Genomic DNA, 22,798 nt, shown 5'->3' with positions numbered 1-22,798 from the left:
TTTCCAAAACACTACTTTAGTCTTATCACTTCCAGGCTCAAGAACATTCAATGGCTTAAATTTAAGCACCCCGCCAAATTCTCAAGGCCTTTCATTAGCTGGCCCTACTCCATCTTTCTAATCTTAGTTCCCTTCATTTCCTTACATAAACCCAGTTGAGTCACTACTCACTGTTCTTTGGATATGACTTTCTGCTTTTGTCTCTGTGCCTCTGCTCAAAATGTTTCTTCTCTCTAATACTCTATTCCCTCTCACTTAAGAAAATCCAGGCTTTCTTTAAGCCTTTCCTGACCACCTCAACTGGAGCAGAGCTCATTTGACCTCCCCAGTATCTACTGTGTTTTACTGCTGTGGATGCATGTGTGTGCTTTGTGTCTCTTGCTCTAGCTAGAGGGTAGACACCGAACCTTATCTATCTTTATAATCAACTCAATACAGGACCCTGTGAATGAATGTTTCAAGGCCTAGCAGGTACACTTGGTATAGCAGGCAGGTCAGGCCTTGACTATTTTATGGACCCCTGAGGCATTCTAGATTCCACCCCATCTGAGGTTTAAGGTAATGTGGAACTAATGGGGAGTGTGAGTTCCTTTAGACACAAGCCCTTAAAACTGCTGTCTTCTTTGTTTTCTCCAGGTTAGAGGTAACAGACATTAATAAATGTAGAATAACTGCACCAAGTCCTTAGTCAGGGAGTGGAAAAGTTTCCCACTGGTACATTTTCTTTTGTTTTCTTTATCCCTTGCTTCCACCCTCACAACTATTCCTACTTCATTTTTGACATTTTCTTCAGCCTGTGTTCCTTTATTAAAGTGCATGACTATAGGTAATGTCACTGTCTCCACTTTGAAATACCAAGAAAAGCAGACACACAAAAGAAAAAGCACAGAATGTAACTCTTTTTTACAAACCTTCCCAACATGCTAATATCAACTGCAACATATTCCACTACTAGAACACAATCTTTTAGAGAGTTTTTTTCTTGTAGTTTGCAAATAATATGAAAAAGGATTTTTTTTAAAACAAATGCTCCAAAGTAAAGAACTCTAAAGCATTGTATTTGAAACAACTTCAAGGCAACTGAAAATCTCTATGAAAACAATCATGTGTCCATAGAGTGAATTAGAATAAAATGAACTTAATAAGCCTCTAATCATATAGTATTTTATAGTCTCAAGAGATTCTCACATGCTTAGGGCCTTACAAAAACGCTATGAGTTAGGTAGGGCGGCTATTGCTTTTCTGTACAATATTATCCTTTAACAAGATAAGAAACTTGAGTCTCACATTTTGTGACTTGTTCAAAGTCAACTGGGACCAGAACTCAGATCTACCAAGGGATAATCACACTTACTTCACTAGTGATTCTAAAGAGGGACTCTGCAGAAAAGTTCCATGGCCACTGTGTCAGGTGGTGGGCTGGAGGGGATGGGGGAGGGTGTGGAGGAGGACGTGATAGTGAGGATGACTGGGGAGTGGGTTTGGCCTAACCCCCCCCAACTCCCAAATCAATCAGAACTCGGCCTTTGTTTGTTTTAATATATTGGTCCTCCATTGTATTACACCACGATTCTACTACTTTCAGGAGAGAAATGCTTAGCTGCCTTTTTGATAAAATAATTACCATGGCCATGGTTTGAAAAAAAATAAGCTAGCATTTAATATTAAATATTCAATCTTAACATTTATATAAAACAAAAAATTACCTCAAAATAAAAGATTTCATTAAACTGTGGATTGCTTGTTTTCTTCTTTACTTTTGTCTTCTTTTGGTCATTCCTGTTCCAATGTGGTAGAGTTTTACCTTGTAGAACTTAATAGCACACAATTATAAAACATGCTATTCCAACCAGGGAGCCTGACCTCTGTTTAAATGTTAAGATGACTCAGGGAAGACTGTATTTTTAAATTTACTTGGGGGGAAAAATTTGAGATGTCCCTACAAACTTAAATCAAAGAATACATAAGCTTTGTATATCTTATATATGCCAAGATTGCATTATTATCTTTATGGCTATACTAGATTGACTGCCAAGCTGTCTTCAGGGGTTTTTAAAACACGTTCTATTATATAAGCAACTCAATACATGGTGAGAAGGAGACAATGAGATTTAGAGTACCTTTATCTATGTTGAGAAATACCCGAGAAACACAGAATGCATTCTTAACTCAGCTTACTTTTTGGGTTTCAGCTACAATAACTACTTTTTTAAAAAAACCTATTGTTTTTGAAATGATTATAGATTCGAGGTTACAGAGAAATGTAGGGGGAAGTCCTGTGCCTTTACCCAGCCTCCCCTAATGTTAACACCTTACACAACTATGGTACAATAGCAAAACCAACAGTGACTTTTTAAAACACAAATTCATATGACGAACAGTTCCTAACTATGTTACTAAACAATTACACTAAAAAATTTGTCTGTTAGGTATATATTATTAAAAAAACAAAGAACAAAAACAGCTCCGCTAGGTTGAACATTTTTAACATGTAAAACTAAACCCTTCTGACAGCATTTAATGTTATAGGATTGAGTATTTGCTTTTAAATTTAAAAACATCTATAATAATTGTTTGAGCACTCAATAAATACCCGGCACAGCACTAGGTACTTTATATAAATATATAAATACATTTTCCAAAATGACTTATTAGTGATTTACTAAAAAATTAGAGTAACTAGAGATCTTGGGGTTGGGAAGAAGAGGCGTATGTGTCTCTCTCTCTCTGTATGTATGTGTGCGTGTGTGTAGAGTGAATATTGTCCTTTTTGTTTCTTGATTCTAAACCTTCAAGTTGTAGACAAATTTCAGACTAGTCAGTCCCTTAAAGAAACTATAATGAAGTTATATAACAAAATATTTATCATAAATCATTTAATGATATGATGTACTTCATATCATGTTCTCTCTAGTACTTCAGTAGTTTCTCTATAGCTTAAAATTCTCTCTGTTGAAAACAGATTTCATGAGGCAAAAAGGCAATTTCCAGTCCTGAGCTGCTTTCCAGATAAAAATATGGAATATTTTTATTCCATATGGAATATGGTTATCTAAGCTGGCATTTATTCAAACAGATTTTACCTGCATAAAACTTAGGACATTTGAAAGTAGGAATGTTGAAGAATAAAGGTCAAGTTTATGTTTTAAAGTACAATTTAACAGTATAAAACTGAGGTTGTTCCCCATAGCCTAAGAGTCTGGAAGATTTGAAATGGCACCCATTTTCCCTCTGTAAAAACAGAACTTGGTTGTTTACAAGTGTATAATAGAACTCATGGAGTATTTTTCTTTTAAAGCATTGATTACTTGGTGTTATAAACACCTATTTAGCATTTGCTCTTAGAACCTTAATTTTCTAATTCTTAAATCAAACTTTAAAACTTTAATAACCTAACAATAATTCAATAAACATTACCTAGAAGGGCCTACTAGAGAAACTGTTGCATAAGGGTCACAGCTTTGTCCATTTACGAGAGGCAACCCATGGCATGCTTTGATGCTAAGGCAGAAAAAAAGAGATTTAACATATTAGATTCAGGTTAAACAATAAGAAATATTATCTTTAAATACAAAGTAATATATTCAAAGGGTTCAAAATTGTCTTCCACGTGCCTGTAGTTGTATGCCTATATACCACCTACCCTCAAAATATGTATGTATGCATTTATTTATTTATGCTATATTTTCGAAATAGGACTGAACAGGAAAGTCACAAGCAGTACTGCAACTACCAAATAGTACTTAACACATTTCCTCTTGCTAAATACCCAACAAGGTACATTTTGTGGTTTGATAATACATCAAAACTGCTATGGCTTCTAAAAAGGAAAAGAAAGACGTGCAAACCTTCAATGAGAAACTACAAACCAAGTGGGCTCTATGGCATCATATCCTCTGTTAAGCATGAATGACAAGGAAACAACTGTGGTTTCCACTTAAAACCTGATTCATAAATATAGGGCAAGCCTCACTTAATTCTGAAGGCTTCTATTCTGATTCTTAGTAACAGTGCCTGCATGATTCTGTAGAAAATGTTTTAGACCAGAAAAACCAAAGTCATCTAATCCACTCCATGGATTACAGTCATTGGTATTTACAGAGAACACAGAATCTGATTTAATGATTTGTTCCTCAAATATTCTCACCAAACATATTTTTCTCAAAATTTCTCAAGTTCATGAATTTAGTTTAATGTCTAACGGTCTGCATTTCTTAATGTCTAAGAGAAACCCATGAGTGTTCCTGAAAAGTATTCTTTGTTGAAAGATAAGCTGTTGAACAACATCCTTATTTTTCTTCATAAAACACAGATCACCAATCTTTTTTTTTTTTGGTGGATGGCAGGTAAGGGGATCTGAACCCTTGACCTTGTTATAACGCCACACTCTAACCAACTGAGCTAACTGGCAAGCCCCATATGTGGGTGAAGTGCAAATGGTGTGTTGCTGAGTAAAGAGAGAAATGATAATCATTTCTATTAAACTGGGCATCAAAAATCAAACTTAAAAAATTTCTGAAACTAACCAAAGAAAGCACAGGCCTAGATAATAATTCTGGTTTTCAATGTTGGGCTCAGGTACAGTCAAATTTTCCCACAGTACATTCTATTGGAAACTTACACTTCTCAGGCTAAACCTCAAAACGATACTTGATTTCTATACAGCATTTGCAGTTTACTACGCATTTTCACAAAATGCACCTAATCCTCACAACTGTCTTTGAGGAGAGTATTATCACACCATTTTAAAGAACAAAGTAAGGCTCAAGGAGGTTATTTGAGAAAGTAACAAAGTAAGGCTCAAAGAGGTATAACACAACTTCTAAGAAGTGGGCCAAGACTCAACTTCTGCTTTCTTAATTGTTCCTAAAGTCAAGCACCCTCCTACATTCCCACTGTGCTTAAAAATATTGTATTACTCTCCTTGTGATATGAAATTTCTCATAAAAACACTAATTATGAGAAACCTTAATTATAGGAATCCAATTTACTATAATCTTATGAGAAAAATTGAGAAAAATGCAGTATAGTATATAAAGACTTCCATAAGAATATCCACAAACCAAAACAATGAGGACTATAAACTAAAAGTATGGACCTAAAAAAATCATCAGAAGTAATCTTAATTTTCAAATATAAGACAGTTAAAAATTGGGTTTTCTGCCATACTTAAGTAATATTATTAAATACAGGTTATTTTATTAGCTACATATATTTTGAAATATTATTTTCTTTTTCTTTTTTTTTCCCTTTTTGTCTTTTTTCGTGACCGGCAACGGATCGCAACCCTCAGTGTCGCGCCCGTTCCGGACCGGACCGGCAACGGGATTGCAACCCTCGGTGTTGTGCCCGCACCTCGCTCAGCCAGTAAGCAGCTGGTCTGTATGTGGGATCCGAACCCTCGGCGGGAGCCCCGCCACACTCCCAAGCGGCGCACTGTAGCAGTGCGCCACCAGGCCGGCCCCGAAATATTATTTTCTTAATTACCTAGGAGACCACTGTTCTCATAATGTGTAAATAAAACAACTTCATATCATAAACTATGGACAAGCAGAAAACAAATGTTCAAAATAGCCTTAGTAAGCTGAGTTATCTTATATTTGTTTATATGTGACATATAAAGCATTTACATTAATACATTATCTAGAACTTATAAAGGAAGATAAATTTAGTATAAACTTGTTTATAATACAGACTGATCTGAATATTTTCCTTGGATTTTTTTTTTTTAATTAAAAGACAAATGTTATCTTCTATGTCCAGCCAGGATGGAGTAACAGGGACTGGATTTGTTCTCCACCCAAAACAACTAAAAAAGTGGACAAAATCAGCAGCATGTGACAGTGATACCCAAGAGAGGAATAAACAAAGCAAGCCCTACAATTGCCCCACCTTACGGCTAGATGATCTCCTTGAGAAGAGGAGACAAAGCTGTCAGTGGGGGAGTCAAAGTGGCTAGAGTTCCCAGATCAGAGTACTGAGGGGAAGAAAGCTGCAGAGGGAAAGAGAAACTTACAGGGAGCTACAGGAATCCCCACTGAGTTCTCAGCTGAGTGCTGATAAGGAATGTACATGAGGAAACTACCTGAGGCTGGGGAAAGGAAAGTTGGAAAATAGCAGAGGGAACACATGTGACTAGCAAGAGGTCCCACCCACCAAAACAGAAAATCTGCCTCAGTAGCAGGAAAATATAAACTCTAGAGTAAAGGTTGCTCTCATTCTATCTTACAAAGCTTAAAAGCAAACCAAAAAGGATCCAAGTAACTTAACTGAGTACTGAATAAAGCTGAAGTATAAAATACAAAAATACCTAGCAACTTCATGATGTCTGGTATCGAACAGAAAATAATCAGGAATGCAAAGGACCAAGAAAATATGACCCATAATGAAAAGAAAAATCAATAGAAACAGAACCAGAAATGACACAGAGCATTAAAAAAAGTTATTATAACTATATTTCACATCTTCTGTAGAAACTGAAAGTTAGAGATTGAAAACACAAGATCTGACATGAAAAATACATTGAATGACATTAAACATTTGCTAAGACTGTGGGGAGGAGCTAGACATGAGAATGCTCAGTTTTAAATGTGTTAAGTTTGCAATGTTGTGAGACATCAAAGTGGACATGAGTTTGGAACTGAGAAGATAGATGTGGGTTGAATGCAAAATGTATAATTAAAAGAACTTTTTATTTAAAAAAAATTTCAGCCTTTCAAAAAAGTTATAATATATGGAGTTTCTGTATATCCATCACCCAATGACAACATTTTGTGTAACCATAGTAAAATTATCAAAATCAGGAAACTAACATTGATATAATGTTAGTTAATAAATATTAACTAATCTATAGACCTTACTCAAATTTCACCAATGTCCTTTTCTAGTCCAGGATGCAATGCAGGATCCCACACTGCATTTAGTTGTCATGTCTTCTTAGTCTCCTCTGTCCTGAGACAGTTCAATAGTTTTCCATTTTTGTCCCATGATCCTTGGCCAGTTATTTTGTAGCATATTTCTTTTTTAAAAAAAATTTATACTTAAATTAAAATTTTAATTTAATATTTTTGTCATAAATGTGTGTGTATGTGTGTTTGGCTGTTTGTATTATTCAAACTGCTTGGGATCATCAGTATCTGGTAATGCCATTGCTGAGATTATTTGACTGTGAGCTCTGATTACAGTCCACAGGCTCTAGTATAAGGGTTGTTCACTATCTGCCTTCAAATATATTGAGCTGGAGCTGACATAATTTTTTTGACGTAAGAACTGCTTGATGGTAAAATGGGACAGACACTTGCACAATGAGTTCTATTTTGGCTGCCGTAGCTCCCCATTCCTGCCAGACAGGCTATTTCCAGTGTGGAGCAGTGGGGTGTGTGCTCCCCGCTCCTGGGGGTGTGACTGTGAGCAGGACTGTGAGGGTGGCTCAGATGAACCTCAGCATTGCAGCAAGCATTTCAAGAAGAATCTGACCTGCCACAAACAGGTTACACACAATTGGATAATTCTTTAGAAATGCTGAGCTGGGCCTTAAATGAGAAGGCAACTTTTGCCAGCAATCTCATTCAGGGGTCAGATGATATTGAGAGTGTAAATATACTAAAAGATTGTAAATATACAATTTGGAAATGGGATAGGTTTCCAGTCTTTCATTTGGATTATGTTATGCTCAAGAAAGAAACAAAACATTTATTGGTAGGTATAAGTGGGGGGGTCTCCATCTGTGTGGCTGATGGTTAGATGAGAACTTTTGCTTTGTGGCACACTCTGCATTCAAGCCTTCTACCCTTTACACCCCAGTATTAAACTCTCTTCTTTTTGACTGAGTGCAAGTGGGAGCTGGTAAGTAGGTCTACTGCAGGCACTGTTGGCAATTACTTCAGTTACAGCTGCCACAGCCACCACAGGATGAGCAGTGTCTGAGTGGCTCCTTTTTTCAGTTGTTGTGGCTCTTTGCTCCTATGTGGGTCCACAGGAATCCAGTTAGTGGTCTTGCTGGCCTGAGGGCCACCAATGCCCTCTTCTCCCTTGCCATCTCCAAGCGACTTCATAGGAAGAGCACACCTGTGGCTTTTGCCAGCCCTTATTCCATGTGCTCAGAAAGGCCAGCCTTGAAGCCAGGATTCAAAATGGTAGGAGCAGTCCTTTCTTTCTCTCATTGTGGCTTCTCCTGCCTTCATGAACTCTGTAGGTTTCTCCTCTTCCCCTGAGCTCTAGCGGCCCCGGCTTGATGTCATTGCTTTTTAATAGTTGTAAATTGGTTGACTGTGGGAGAACATGATGCTGGGGACTGTCTATTCCACCCTCTTGACTAGAAGCCCTTCTGTAGCATATTTCTTAATCTGAGTTTGTCTGATGTTTGCTCATGATTACAATGAGGTTATGCATCTTGGTGTCCTTCTCAATACATCATATCAGGAGGTACTGGATGTCTCATTACCGGTGATATTTACTTTGGCCACTAGGTTAAGGTGGTATTTATCAGATATCTTGTGGGGAGATTCTTTGAGATTATGCAAACATGCTGTTTGTCATCATACTGTGCTCATTTATTTAGCATCCACAGGTGATTTGTCCCTGCACCCAATTAATATTGTGGTGTTTGCCAATGCTGATTTTTGATTTCCATCATTCCTCCTACATTCATTAATTAGAATTCTACTATAAGGAAAAGCAGTCCTTTCTCCCCTGTGTATTTATTTATTTAACTGTTTGTTTATATCAGTACTGGCTCATGAATACTTATTTTATTATATAGGTTTTAATCCATTATTATCATGATTTATTTTGAGACTCAAATTGTCCCAGATTTGGTCAACTGGAATTTCTTCAAGTTGGTTTCAATGTCCTTTCTAAATTCCCCCATCATTTTTTGAGCACTTCCTTTCTTTCTGATGCCACAAGATGCTCGAGGCTCATCTTTTATTTTCTTTGCCCCAGCTCTTGGTTATAAGACTACACTCTAACCAACTAAGCTAACTGGCCAGCCTCTGGGTTCTTTTCATTGGAGCTGCACTGTGTAATACTACAACCATTAGCCACATGCAGGTATTTAAATTTAAATTAATAAAAATTAAAGAAAATAAAAATTCAGTTGTTTCGTCAAACTAGCCATAGTTCAAGCTTTCATGGCTAGTGACTACTGTATTGGACAGTGAAGATATAAAACATTATCTTTATCACAGAAAGATCTGCTGGGCAGTGCTGACTGGAGAGTGGTATTTAGAAACCAAAATACAGGTGTTAAGTATGGTCACTGCTACTGGTGTGATGTTGCTTCTAGGCATTCTTGAAGAACAGAGCTAGCACGCACGTGTGAGACACACACACACACCCACATACACTCCCCACACCCTACATCTACTAGACAATTTTTGAGAATTCTGCCTTCAAAGGAGAGCAGAGAGTTGGGGGTCGGGGGGGTGGGTGGAGATGAGGTCTGGGGAGGCAAGCCTTTTAGTATGTGAGATTCTAGAACATATTCATATGTTAGTGAGAACCAACTAGAGGACAGTGTAAAGCTGATGAAACAGGAGAAAAAAAGGCATAACTGAAGGAGCAAAGTCCTTGAGTAGGGGAAACAGAATCCAGAGCTCAGATGAGAGAATTCATTTGCAACAAAAGGGACACCTCCTCTACTATAACATAAGGATAAGAAAATGAATGCAAATACAGGTTTTTAGATTTTGATTCAGAAAGACGTAACCAATTTATAGTCTGTGGTGATGGAGAATCTCATAAGTATATCAGTCAAGCACAGCAAAGCTCCAGGGCAAATGTAAATGCCCACGTGAGGTCTATGATGATGAATTTAAAGTGAAATCAGTCTGTGCAATTTCCCCAGCAATATTCAGGTGCAGACTGAATGCAAAGGAAGTGGTCCCATTCATTCATATTAGGGTTTTTCCAGGTAAATAAGAGGGATGAAGAAAAGAGCAGAGGAGTTTAGGGAACCTGCAAGAAAATGATCAGAGTGACAAATTATGGAAAAAGACACAGATGGAAGTGAAAATAGGGGTGGCTAAGGACATAGTGAAGATCAATGGATGGGATTCTTACTGAAGTTCAATCTTGCAATGGGTACCTTCCAGGTCTGGAGGATAATAGCAACTACTAAGATATGAATCTCTCCACACATTACCTCCCAAAACCAAAAGTTCAGCAAAGAGGGCAAAGAGAACCACACATAAAGCCATGCCTTCAGTATTACTAAAAAAAGAGAATATCATAAACTTCAAAATACCTGTAAAGTTGAGAAATCAACAATAAATTTCACAAAGCTACTACTGGAGCTCAGTTACTGCATGTCAGTGAGTATGGACAGCAGAGGCTTAAGAAACTGTGAAAAAGAGAAGGAAGAAAAGAATACAGACCAGCATGTGTTCATATAAAGACCTGTTTGTAAACATTTACAGCAGCTTTCTTTATAAAAGCCCCAAACTGGAGATAATCCAAATATCTATGAACTGGTAAATGGATGAACAAATTCTATGTAATGGAATACTACTTATGACTACAAAGAAATGAACTGGTTTCCAGTTTTAAGACAAGATGAGTAGATGCATACCCATTATTCCCCACACTAAGTACAGCTAAAAACCCTGGACATTATATATATATATTAGACATATATATATTAGACATTAGAAAACTCTGAAAGATGAAGAGAAGAAGGCAAACCAACTAGAGACCTCAGGACCCAAGGAAAGACATAGAACTAAATTGCCTGGGCTTTCCTTTTACTTAATATATTCCAGACTGAGTACTAGAGAAGCCAGCAACGTAGAAACACCAGTAGGCACAGACAAAAAAATGCCCTAATAAAAGCCAGTTCTCTGTAGCCAAAGAACCAGGAAATTGGCAGCCTAGCAAGACAGAAACATTTTTAAGACAGTGTCCACCTACTCCAAAACAAAAACAAAACAAAAACACACCACGAATAAAACTGTGGCTCCACTCCTATCCCCATCAACAAAGGCCAAAGGTTGGAGGGAGAGCTAGATTTCTACCTTTGACAGGCTGTAACAATTGAGTACATCCTGAATAGGAAGCCAGGTCTTTTACCACCTTCTAGGGGTAACTAACCCCTCCCAACCATGGTGTCAGTGAAGGCCACACAGGGAAAGTAATGAGGCACTTCTCCCCCATTAAAGTCAGAGTGGTCTCCACAGGACTAGTGGGAAGCCTGAACTCCCACTCAGTAGTAACAAGGAACTCTTCTCAGCCCTCCCCTACAGGTGTCAATGAAGGTTGAGTCAGGAACCTGAACTTCTATCCCTACCTGACATTAAATGAGCAGGCATTCCCCTTCCACTACCAGCACACATCAGAGGAGGCTGGTTAAAACAGGAGATTTAAATAAGATCCAGAGTCTCATAATACCCAAAGTGTCCAGAATATAACTGAAACACTCATCATTCCAAGAACTAGAAAAACCTCACCCTAAATGAGAAAAGACAATTAATGGATGCCAACACCAACATGACATGGATGATGGAATTATATGACAGGATTTGAAAACAGCCATTATAAAAATGATTCAATGAGCAATTACGAATATGCTTGAAACAAATGAAAAAAATAGAAAGTCTCAGCAAAATAACAGAAAGTCCCACCAAATAAATAAAAGATATAAAAAAGAACCAAATATAAATTTCAGAACTTAAAAATACAACAAAAACTCAATAGATGTGCTCAACAGAAGCATGGAGAGAACAGAGAAAAGAATCAGAGAACTTGAAGAATGAACAACAGAAGTTACCCAATAAGAAAAGAGGGAAAATAGACTGTGGGAAAAAAACCCAAAAAACAGAGCCTCAGGCATCTATAGGACTATAACAAAAGATCTAACCTTTGTGCCACTGGAGTTATGGAAGGAGAGGAGAAAGATGGGGGGCGGATAACATATTAGAAGAAGTAATGGTCAAAAATTCCTCAAGTTTGGCAAAAGACATAAACGTACATATTCAAGAAGCTGAGCGAATCGCAAACAGGACAAATCCAAAGAAATCCATTACATGATACATCTTAGTCAAACTAAAACAGATAGAAAACTAAAGGCAAAGAAAAAAATATTGAAAGCAGCCAGAGAGAAATGGTGTATTACCTATAGGGGAAAAATAATTTGAATGATAGATTTCTCATCAGAAACCATAGAGGCCAGACAGAAGTGGTACGTTTTTCAAGTCTGCAAAGAAAATAAATCTCAGCTCAGAATTCTATGTCTAGTATAAATATAATTAAGGAATGAAAAGGAAATCAACACATTCTGAGATGAAGGAAAACTAATAAAATATATCACCAGTAGACCTATCCTAAAAGAACAGTAAGAGTAAATTCTCTAAACATAAAGATAAAGATAAAAAAAAAAAGTAATCTTAAAACATCAGAAAGAAAAAAAGAACATGGAAAGAGAAAAAATATGGGTATGTACGATAGATTTATACTTTTCTTCTCCTCTTAGCCTTTCTAATTGTGTCAGATGGCTGAAGCAAAAATTATAACATTGTTTGATGTGGTTCTTAATGTATATAGAAGAAATATTTAAGACAAAGTATATTACAAAGGGAGGAAGGTAAAAGGATTTAAAAGAAGACAAGGTGCCTATACTTTAACTGGTAAAATGTTGATACCAGTAGATTATGATGTTATGCATGTATAATGTAAAGCAACCACTAAAAAAATGACCATAAAGGGGTAGCACAAGGGAGATCGTTATGGTGACGGAACAGTTCTGTATCTTGATTGTGGTAGTGGTTACACAATCTACACATGTGATAAGCTTATATATAACTACAAGAGCACTTCAAAAAGTTCATGGAAAGATCCATATTATCTTTAATCCTATTTTTCAGTGAAGTACCCTTGTATTGTACCAATATAAATCTCCTAGTTTTGATACTGTGCTGTAGTTATGTGAGAGGTAACCACTGAGTGAAACCGAGTGAAGGGTACACATAACCTCTCTGTGTATCTATCTTTACAACTTCCTGTAAATCTATAATTATCTGAAAAAAAATTGAACAAAAATCAAGCTGCCAAAGTTCAAATGCAGGCACCTCTATTTCCTTTTTGAACTTAGGCTTATTTAATCGACCTGTAGTTCCGTTTTGTCACCTGTAAAATGAGGATAGCAAGTTATGAAAACAAACAATAATATATTTAAAAAAGGGAATGAATTCTTGATGTATGCAACAATGTGAATGAATCACACAAGCATTATGGTAAGTGAAAGAAGCCAGACATAAAAGTCTACATATTATACGATTCTATTCAAATGACAGTTTAGAAAGGCAAAAACCCTAAAGACAGAAATGAGATCATGGCTGACTGGAGCTTAGCTTAGTGAGAGGGGACCGAACCACAACTCTGAGTAATGCCTTTTGGTATGGTTTTGACTTCTGAAATCATGTTAATATTCTACATATTAAAAACAAACAAACAAACAAACAATAAAATGGGGAGAGAAAACCTTAAATTGAAAGCAAGCAAAATAAACCAACCCAGCGATCCAACCAAGATGGCGGAATAGACGGTCCGCAGCATCACACTCTCCCACAAATCAACCAAATTTACAACTATAAAAATGTAACATCAGCCAAGCTGGGGAAGCTGGAGCTCAGGGGAATAGGAGGAGAGACCTACGGAGTTCATGAAGGTGGGAGAAACTACAATGAGAGAAAGAAAAAGCTGCTCTGAGCGTTTTGGGCCGCAGCTGCTTTAAGACTCAAGCTGATGAGCGCACGGAGCAGAAGCTGGCAGAAGCTGCAGCTGTGCCCTTCAGATGGAGTTACTTGGACGTGGCAGGGGAGAAGAAGGCCTTGGTGGCCTACAGGACAGCAAGACCACTAATAGTATTCATGTGGACCCACACAGGAGTGAGGAGCCAGAACAACTGAAAAAAGGGAGCCGTTCAGAGGCTGGTGAGTCATCACAAGGGACCAGCACAGGGCCCATCCCATGGGAAGTGTTTGCAGCAAGGGCGGTGGGGGAGACAGGCCCACCAGGGAACACCGGGACACAGCAAGGACAGCTGATCTGCCCCCCAGTCAGCACAGGACCACTCAGAGGAGACTGGTCAGGAATGCAAAATTGCATGGGGTGCAGTTTGATGAAAAAACTCAGGACCAGATCAGAACACAGATCCACCGGGTCTCTGGTGAGCCAGAAGTACCTATAAGATCAACCATTAAACACTGAGCAGCACAAAAAGCCTTCCCTAGGGAAACAGCAGCAAAGCAGCAATTTAAACAACCACACACTCAAGTACTGGTTCCCACAGGAAGTTCCCCCGTTAGAAGCAAAGAACAAAAAATTAGTTCCGGCCCTGGCACACCACCAGCACCTTGGGGCCTGCCTGGGAACCCGAGGTTTGGATCTGGGGACGGACCCCACTCCCACTTCCAGGCAAACTGCACCGGTGCCTCGGGGCTAGCCTGGGGACCTGAAGCATGGAGAAGGGGACCAGACCTCTCTCCCACAACCAGGCACACTGAGCCAGTGCCTTGGGGCCCACCCAGGGACCTGGGGTAGGGAGTCAGGGACCAGACCTCTCTCCCACAACCAGGCACTCTGAGCCAGCACTTCAGGGCCCACCCAGGGACCTGAGGCATGGAAAAGGGGACCAGACCCTCCTCCCACAACCAGGCACACCATGCCAGCACCTTGGGCCCCACCCAGGGACCCAGGGCATGGAGAAGGGGACTGGACCACCCTCCCACAACCAGGGACACTGATCCAGCGCCTTGGGGCCCACCCAGGGACCCAGGGTATGGAGTTGGGGATTGGACCACCCTCCACAACTAGGTACAACATGCCAGCACCTCGGAACCCACCCCGGGACCGAGGGCATAGAGAAGGGGACCAGAGCACCATCCCACAACCAGGTACACCAAGCCAGTGCCTCAGGTCCTACCCAGTGACCTGAAGTATGGACCCAGGGACTGGATCCTCCTCCCACAGCAGGCACAAAACGCCAGCACCTTGGGGCCCGCCTGCGTACCGAGGTATGAAGAAGGGGACTGGACCTCTCTTCCACAACCAGCATGCCAGCACCGTGGGGCCCACCCAGAGACCTGGGGCATGGAGAAGGGGGCCAGACTGCACTCCCTCACACAGGCACACCGCGCTAGCACCTTGGGGCCCCGTCCAGGGACACAGGACATGAAGAACGGGACTAGACCCCTCTCCCATAACTAGGCACATGGCACCAATGCCTTGGGGCCTACCCAGGGACCTGAGGCATGGAGAAGGGGACCAAACACACGCCACAACCAGGCATACCACCAGTGCCAAGGAGCATACCAAAAATAGCACCTCCACGTGGATGGCCCACCACAGCCACCACAATAACCATGGCTGCTGCAAAAGTGGCTAGACGCCACACCTACCACACAGAGGGCCCGCCAACCACTGGAGTGCATTCATACAAGAAGAGTCACCAGCAGAGACAAAGAAAAGAAGAGGATGTCTCTTTCCACAAAACCCATTTCAGAGTGACAGAAGAAGCATCTGCTCTATGATAATATTGGGGGACCTGATCACATCTCTCAGTATTGGACAGATCATCTAGGCAACAAATTAACAGAGTAACCATTATTCTTTCAGAATGAGGGAAGTAATCTAGGGCAATTAGAGGGGGGAGGGAGAGGGAATGGGGGAAGGTGAGAGATTGCAAAAGGGGCATAAAGAATAATTATGATTTGTAACAATATATATGCTAGCAATATTGATTTAATCAACATATCTCAATGTTCAACCCCCAAAATATGTATAATTGATTTTGATTCAATAAATAAATAAAATTAAAAAAAAACCCAACCTGGGGCCGGCCCGGTGGCGCACTGGGTGGTGCGCCGCTTGGGAAGCGCGGCGGCGCTCCCGTCCGAGGGTTCGGATCCCACATACAGACCGGCTCCCGCTCACTGGCTGAGCGAGGCGCGGGAGCAACACCGAGGCTTGCGATCCCGTTGCCGGTCCCCGGTCCGGTACGGGGGCAACACTGAGGGTTGCGATCCGTTGCCGGACACGGAAAAAAGACAAAAAGACAAAAAAAAAAAAAAAAACCCAACCCAACTAACTATATTTTAAATGACTATTATAACCAAACTGAAGTAGGGGAGGGAATAGTAGGAGATGGCCTAACACAAGTACTTTCACTGTATGCTCTCAGTCTAGAGGGAAAAAAACTGCAACCAAATATCTTAAACTGTTTTTAGTAGATAAACCAAATTGAAGAACCCTAAAAAACTAACTAGACCATATTCTTCAAAAATGTCAATACCATGAAAGAAAAAGAAAAGCTAAAAACTATTCCAGGCTAAAAGAGATTAAAAAGACATGTCAACTAAACATAATACATGATCTTGAAATAGATCCTTTCTTGGAAGGAAAAAAAAACGCCATAAAGAACATAACTGGAATAGTTGACAAAATTGGAATATAATAATTGTAGATTAAAGTATCAGAATATAACTATAGATTAGATATAAGTATTGTAACAATGTTAAATTTACTGAGTTTGGTTACTATACTGGAGTTTAGAGAATATCCTTCTTCTTAGGCAATAAACACTGATATATATTAAGGGATAAAGGGTCCTAATGTATGCAACTTTCAAAGAGTTTAGAAAAAAATAACTAAATAAATAATGCTATGTATAGTATTATATATATATATATATATATAGAGAGAGAGAGAGAGAGAGAGAGAGAATGCCTCACCTAGGGTTTTCACAATTAGGAGAATAAGTTAAAGTCTGGAGCAGAAATAAAGAGAGTAACATCTACTCTACACTCTGGCCCTAAAGAATGTGGTGTATATGACAGAAAAACAGCTTCTGACTGAGAAGGCTGGAGAAATAACCCAGTACCTCAGGGGACATTCATATAACAGCTAAGGCAAAGACAGACAAAATATCTAGAAGTTTGTTGATAACACAGAATAAGGGGTTTGGAAGGGAGGCAAGAAGTAGAAAATTGGGCTAGAACAGAAGATTTCTAGAATAGTTGTCTGGAGATAGAAAATGATCTGAGGATGGAAGAGGTAAAAAGGAATTCAAAGTAGGTGAGAAACAATACTGACAATCTCAGTGTGGGCATTTAGTTCTAGCCCCATGGTCTCTAAAGCTCTGTTCTGTGTATGAGATTTTCTAGAGGACCTCCTCTAGGAAGTCTTTCCAACTCTCCACTGCCAGGTAGTTAGATACCCTTATCTGTGATCCTATAATACTCTAATGCTTATATATCTCATTAAACCCACATTCAGTAAATATTGGTTGAATGAATTAACGACTCACCATAAGCTGAGTAGACTAGACATGAGAAAAAAAATTGTAAATCAACTTAATAAAGAAATAATATAGTAGAGTTTCATTTCTGAAAAAAGCTTCTGAAGTATTTAAAATAAGGAGTTGGCTTAAGACCCAAAGAATTCAAAATGGAAAGTTATTTCTAGTTGATTTTTGTAAAAGAAACATACTTACTGTACAACAAGCTGCTGGCACACAGTTCCATTCTCTGTTATCAGTTCATTCAGTTTTAATTCAAGGTGAACTTTACCCTATAATGACAAAAAAATTATAAACCGAGTAGTCTTATCTTATTGAGAAAATATTAGTTAAAGGTATGTACTTTTTCAAAAGGTACCCAAAATATTTAATTATCCACTGACCACTAGCATGTGGCTTTGCCCACACTAAATACTTGTTAAATGACTAATAACCAACAACATAAATCAAAGTTCTGAAAAATAAGACAAAAATGCTCATATCAAACATTGTACTTAAATTTATGAATTTTATGCCCAGTTCAAGAAATATTTATTTACCTCAATTATCATAGATTAAAAATAAACACTTATGTTTTAGGAATATGTGAAATGAAATCAAATGATAAAATGTAGGATGCTTGTTCCAGAAAAGATAAACCAGCAATAAGAACAAAGGCAGTAGAAGACAGAGAAATCACATAATTCTAAAACAATAAAACTAAGTTAAAGCCAGTAAAACTCAATCTATCAATATTTACTTTTATCAAACAATAAAGATTTATGGAATATCTATTATGGTTTAGGAGGCATTGTGGAACGGGTAGGAATCCAGAGATGTCTAAGACACTGTCACTATTTATAAGAAGCTTACAATCTAGCTGGGGAGACAATAAACAAAAGATAACAAGATTTATATTATCTTTTTTTTTTTTTTTTGACCGGTAAGGGGATCACAACCCTCAGCATGGTGAGGTCTGCACCACGCTCAGCCAGTGAGCGCACCAGCCATCCCTATATAGGATCTGAACCCGCGGCCCCAGCGTTACCAGTGCCACAGTCTCCCAAGTGAGCCACAGGGCCGGCCCTGTATTATCTTTTAATTCTAGTTTTCCATGAACTATTTGAAGTACCCTCATATTTGGCCAGGAGCATTGATGGAAAGACAGGATACCAAAATAACAGAAGTCCTTTCTTAAATGGCCATTAATAGATGAATTTTTAAAAATTAAGGAATTTGGGGCCGGCCCGGTGGCGCACTGGATAGTGCGCCGCTTGGGAAGCGCGGCGGCGCTCCCGCCCGAGGGTTCGGATCCCACATACAGACCGGTTCCTGCTCACTGGCTGAGCGAGGCGCGGGAGCAACACCGAGGCTTGCAATCCCGTTGCCGGTCCCCGGTCCGGTACGGGGGCAACACTGAGGGTTGCGATCCGTTGCCGGACACGGAAAAAGACAAAAGACAAAAAAAAAAAAAAAATTAAGGAATTCAAACTATCAACTTCTCGAGAAACAAAAGCTTAACAGTATAATCTAGAGCTTGATATTTCTACCCTGCCACTGGTGATGAGCAATTTTAAACTCATTAAGAATCAATGCTCGATTACGTCCACCCAGCTGACAAGACAAATTCCTATGGTGCCAAGTGGAGTTTTCAGGAGTGTGATGTCTAGGGGCTGATGACATGAGTGATTTCATCAGAGGTAAGAAAGTTAGTTATCTAGTCACTACTTCTCTTTGCAACAACCATTTTCACAGATTCTTTCACAGAAACCTAACCTGAATCACCCTCACTATTTTACAGGGAATTGACATAAAATAATGAATCTCAGATACACCAGGTACAAAGCTCAGGGTTAGATGGATAGTAAGTGATGAACAATAAATACTGATGGATCCTAACAAAAGTTTGCACAAGAAAGCTAAGCTCTAAAGCAACAAAGGCATCAGTAGTAGTAAACTTAGCAGTTAGGTGGAGCTGGACCAAATTAAACAGATCTTCCACTAAGAATCTAGGTACAAATATTTACAAAAGCATATATAATTTATAAGCTAGGTCTTACGTTATCACTGCATTTACTGTTTACAACCTCTACTATTCAAGAGTGCCCTTGAAGGTCCATAATATGTAGTAATTTATAATATTACTCAATTAGAATTTGGTTTTCTATCATGCCAGCATGTGTGTGTTACCAGGCTAGCAAGGGAGTCTAGTTAATGGCACAGACATCTGCATCTCAAAGCAGTATTAATATTTTAACATGTATGCACTTTGTGGGAGAAACTGTCTGCTAACAACTTGTCTCAGGAAATGTCTAGGATCTACTCTATTTCTAAAACAATAAAAACCATTAAAATAGAAGAGAAAAAAGAATAATCATTTTATTCACAACTAAAATCATAGTATTGTATATCAAGGCAAGCCTAGACATAAAAAGGTATTTAATGGGATTCTACCAGGAATCATTATCATTGAGTCAGAGCCTACCAAATATGTTCTTTACTCCCACTGACTGGTAAACAGAACATTCCTTGGGTATTAGTCAACAATAACATAATTGTGTATTAACACGGTCAAGAAAAGTGTAGGGAAAGAACAAGCAGACACAAGACACAGACTATTAGGGTGGAACACTAAAATTAAAGGGCATTATGAGTTAAATTAAGGAAATTATAATCTCTAAACAGTAAAACATTACCTCATTGTATACTTTAACATAGAAATATGTACATAATACTTAGTAAAAGAAACAAGTTACAAAATTGGGTTTATAATATAACGTTAACTTGTTAAAAAAAAAAAGGTGTATATGTATATACGTATGTATGTACAGTATTACTACAAGACCATCTATTGAAATAATGATAGAAGTTACCTTTCATTATTTGGATTTCAGAAAATTCTCTTTTCTTTTTTGCTCTAGATTTTCAAAGTTTATACTACCAATCTAGATTTTCAAAGTTTCTACTATTCTTTATTCTTCTTTTTCTTTTTCTTGGCAAATGGCCAGCACAGGAATCCAAAAACCCTTGACCGTGGTGTTAAAAATACATGCTCTAACCAACTGAGCTAACCAGCCAGCCCCTATTTTCAAAGTTTCTACTACTACTGTGTTACTTTTTAGTAAAGAAAAAATGAACAAAACCTTTAAATTATTTAAAGATGTTTTTTAGTGTAATAAATCCAAATCTGTAAACATTTTAGAAAAATTATCTAATTTTCCTATTTTCACACAAACGTTTAGTTTTACTTATAATTGTCATCATTTTATAGATTGGGAAAAAAATCTTTTTTTTTTAATTTTTGGAGGGGCAGTTATGAGTCTAGCAAAATATGACATTTTTAAGCCTCACTTGAGGCGAGGGATAGTGGCTAAGGATAGTTATACAATGCAGTTCTGGCCAATGAGATGCAAACAGAAGCTGCCAATGAGGCATCATAAATCCCTGGAGGAAAAAAAAATTCAGAATCTCAAATTATCTCCAACATATTTCATATTTCAATGTCCAGCATTTCATCAAAAATTACTGAACACATCAGAAGACCAAAAACTGAGAGAATAAAAAAATGACAAAAGTAGATTTATAGGAAATGCAGATATTAAAATTCAGTGGCAGAGTTTAAAATAGCTATTAAAAACTTTTTTTTTTTCCTTTTTGTCTTTTTTACTGACCGGTAACGGGATCGCAACTCTCGGTGTCGCGCCCGCACCAGGGACCAGCGACGGGATCGCAACCCTCGGTGTTGCGCCCGCACCACACTCAACCAGTGAGCGGGAACCGGTCTCCACATGGGATCCGAACCCTCGGCGGGAGCGCCCCCGCGCTCCCAGGCGGCGCACTCTCCAGTGCGCCACCGGGCCGCCCCAATTAAAAACTTTTTTTTTTTCCTTTTTGTCTTTTTTACTGACCGGTAACGGGATCGCAACTCTCGGTGTCGCGCCCGCACCAGGGACCAGCGACGGGATCGCAACCCTCGGTGTTGCGCCCGCACCACACTCAACCAGTGAGCGGGAACCGGTCTCCACATGGGATCCGAACCCTCGGCGGGAGCGCCCCCGCGCTCCCAGGCGGCGCACTCTCCAGTGCGCCACCGGGCCGCCCCAATTAAAAACTTTTTTAAAGATAATATCCACAATGATGCACAGAGAGGGAAAGAGACATATGTGAAATATGAGACATAGTGAAGTAGTCTATTATTCATGTCATTGGAATACAGGCAGAGAAGAGAAAAAACAGGACAGGAAAAAAAGTTGATGAAGAATAATTGCTTGGAATTTTCCAAAAGTGATAAAAGACATCAATCCACAGATTCAAGAAGTCCTAGGAACACACAAGTAAGATAAATATAAAGTAAACCACACCTAGGCACAGCATGGCAAAATCGCTGAAAACAGAAGATAAAGAAAAAATCCTAAAAGTAACCACAGAAAACAGAGACATTAGCTACAAAGAAGCAACAATAAGATTCTGACGAGGTACTATGTTTAATGATAAACATGCAACGTGATTTGGTCCACAACTGCTTTCTTATTATTCAATCTCCTAAAGGAGGGCCAATGACAATATACTTTTCATATATGTCAGAAAATGTTGAAAGATCAGATATCTGGCACTGTATTGTATACTTTTAGTTAAAAATAAACCAAATTCTTGGAAGGCTTTACTCTACATGAATTTCATAGCACTGATTACATTAGGTTGATACATGGAGTTATGATACCATATTACTTTGTACTAAGCAACATTTCTGGGAACTAACTTTATTGTGGAACTGTCTGAAGGTTTACTATTTTACAGGCTAACTTTTTCAATTAATTTTACACAGATATATCTGTGATGATTTCAATTTTATATTATGTATATTCTTGGTACCATATAAAAGATACCATGTAAATTTCTGCATATGTTTGGAAAACTCAGATGAATAAAGATATTTGGACAAAACACAATGCACACACTTAAAATCCTCTGAAGTCTAAACTTTTTTTTTTTTTTTTTACCATAAAACAGTACATTTTAACAACCATTTCCACACAAAAACCTCAGTATGTTTCAATTGATAAAAAAAAATTTTTTACGTAGGGGAAAAAATCCCAACTTCTAAATTTCTGACAGATGTTTTTATATATAGAAATTACCTCTGTTAATTGTTTTGGACACAACTCCCTGCCAGAAGAAAAACAAAATAAAGGTTTTATTTAATACCTGTTTTGGTAACGGCAATTCTTTATGGAGAGATTTGTTTTTCTACTTAAAGAAGTATTTAATATGATCTAGAATGGTTCATTCATTTGTTGTGTATACAAATTTACAAATAAAGTTTTTTAAAAAATCAATCTGCAACAATAAATATGTTTTTACACTCATTATGTCTTAATCAGGAATGTTAAAAAAAGGTGTATGTGTTATTAGTCATAATTATTGCATTTCTTTTTAAATGCTTGTTTAAACAGGTAAGGCAGAGGACATATTTTTAAAAAACTATAAAACAATCAATAACTTATGGCATAATCTAGAAATTCAAGATAA

The 22,798-nt window shown here is 38.4% G+C and overlaps 1 protein-coding gene across 1 annotated transcript in view; it reads right to left on the bottom strand.

The window, feature by feature from the left end:
• Window positions 1–22,798, bottom strand: part of RASA2 (RAS p21 protein activator 2) — a 90,726-nt gene that overhangs the window by 48,949 nt on the left and 18,979 nt on the right. Inside the window, exons 4-6 of the mRNA XM_008586689.1 lie at window positions 17,486–17,562; window positions 3,418–3,501; window positions 1,707–1,779 (exon numbers count right to left, since the gene is read on the bottom strand). Of these exons, the coding sequence (XP_008584911.1) occupies window positions 1,707–1,779; window positions 3,418–3,501; window positions 17,486–17,562 (234 nt within the window). The remainder of the gene's footprint in view (window positions 1–1,706; window positions 1,780–3,417; window positions 3,502–17,485; window positions 17,563–22,798) is intronic.

This window comes from Galeopterus variegatus, unplaced genomic scaffold (genome assembly GCF_000696425.1).
Source record: "Galeopterus variegatus unplaced genomic scaffold, G_variegatus-3.0.2 Scaffold111, whole genome shotgun sequence".
Taxonomy (NCBI): Eukaryota; Metazoa; Chordata; class Mammalia; order Dermoptera; family Cynocephalidae; genus Galeopterus; species Galeopterus variegatus.
The sequence above is the reverse complement of the archived record's forward strand: the minus strand, read 5'-3'. Positions and strand labels throughout refer to the sequence as shown.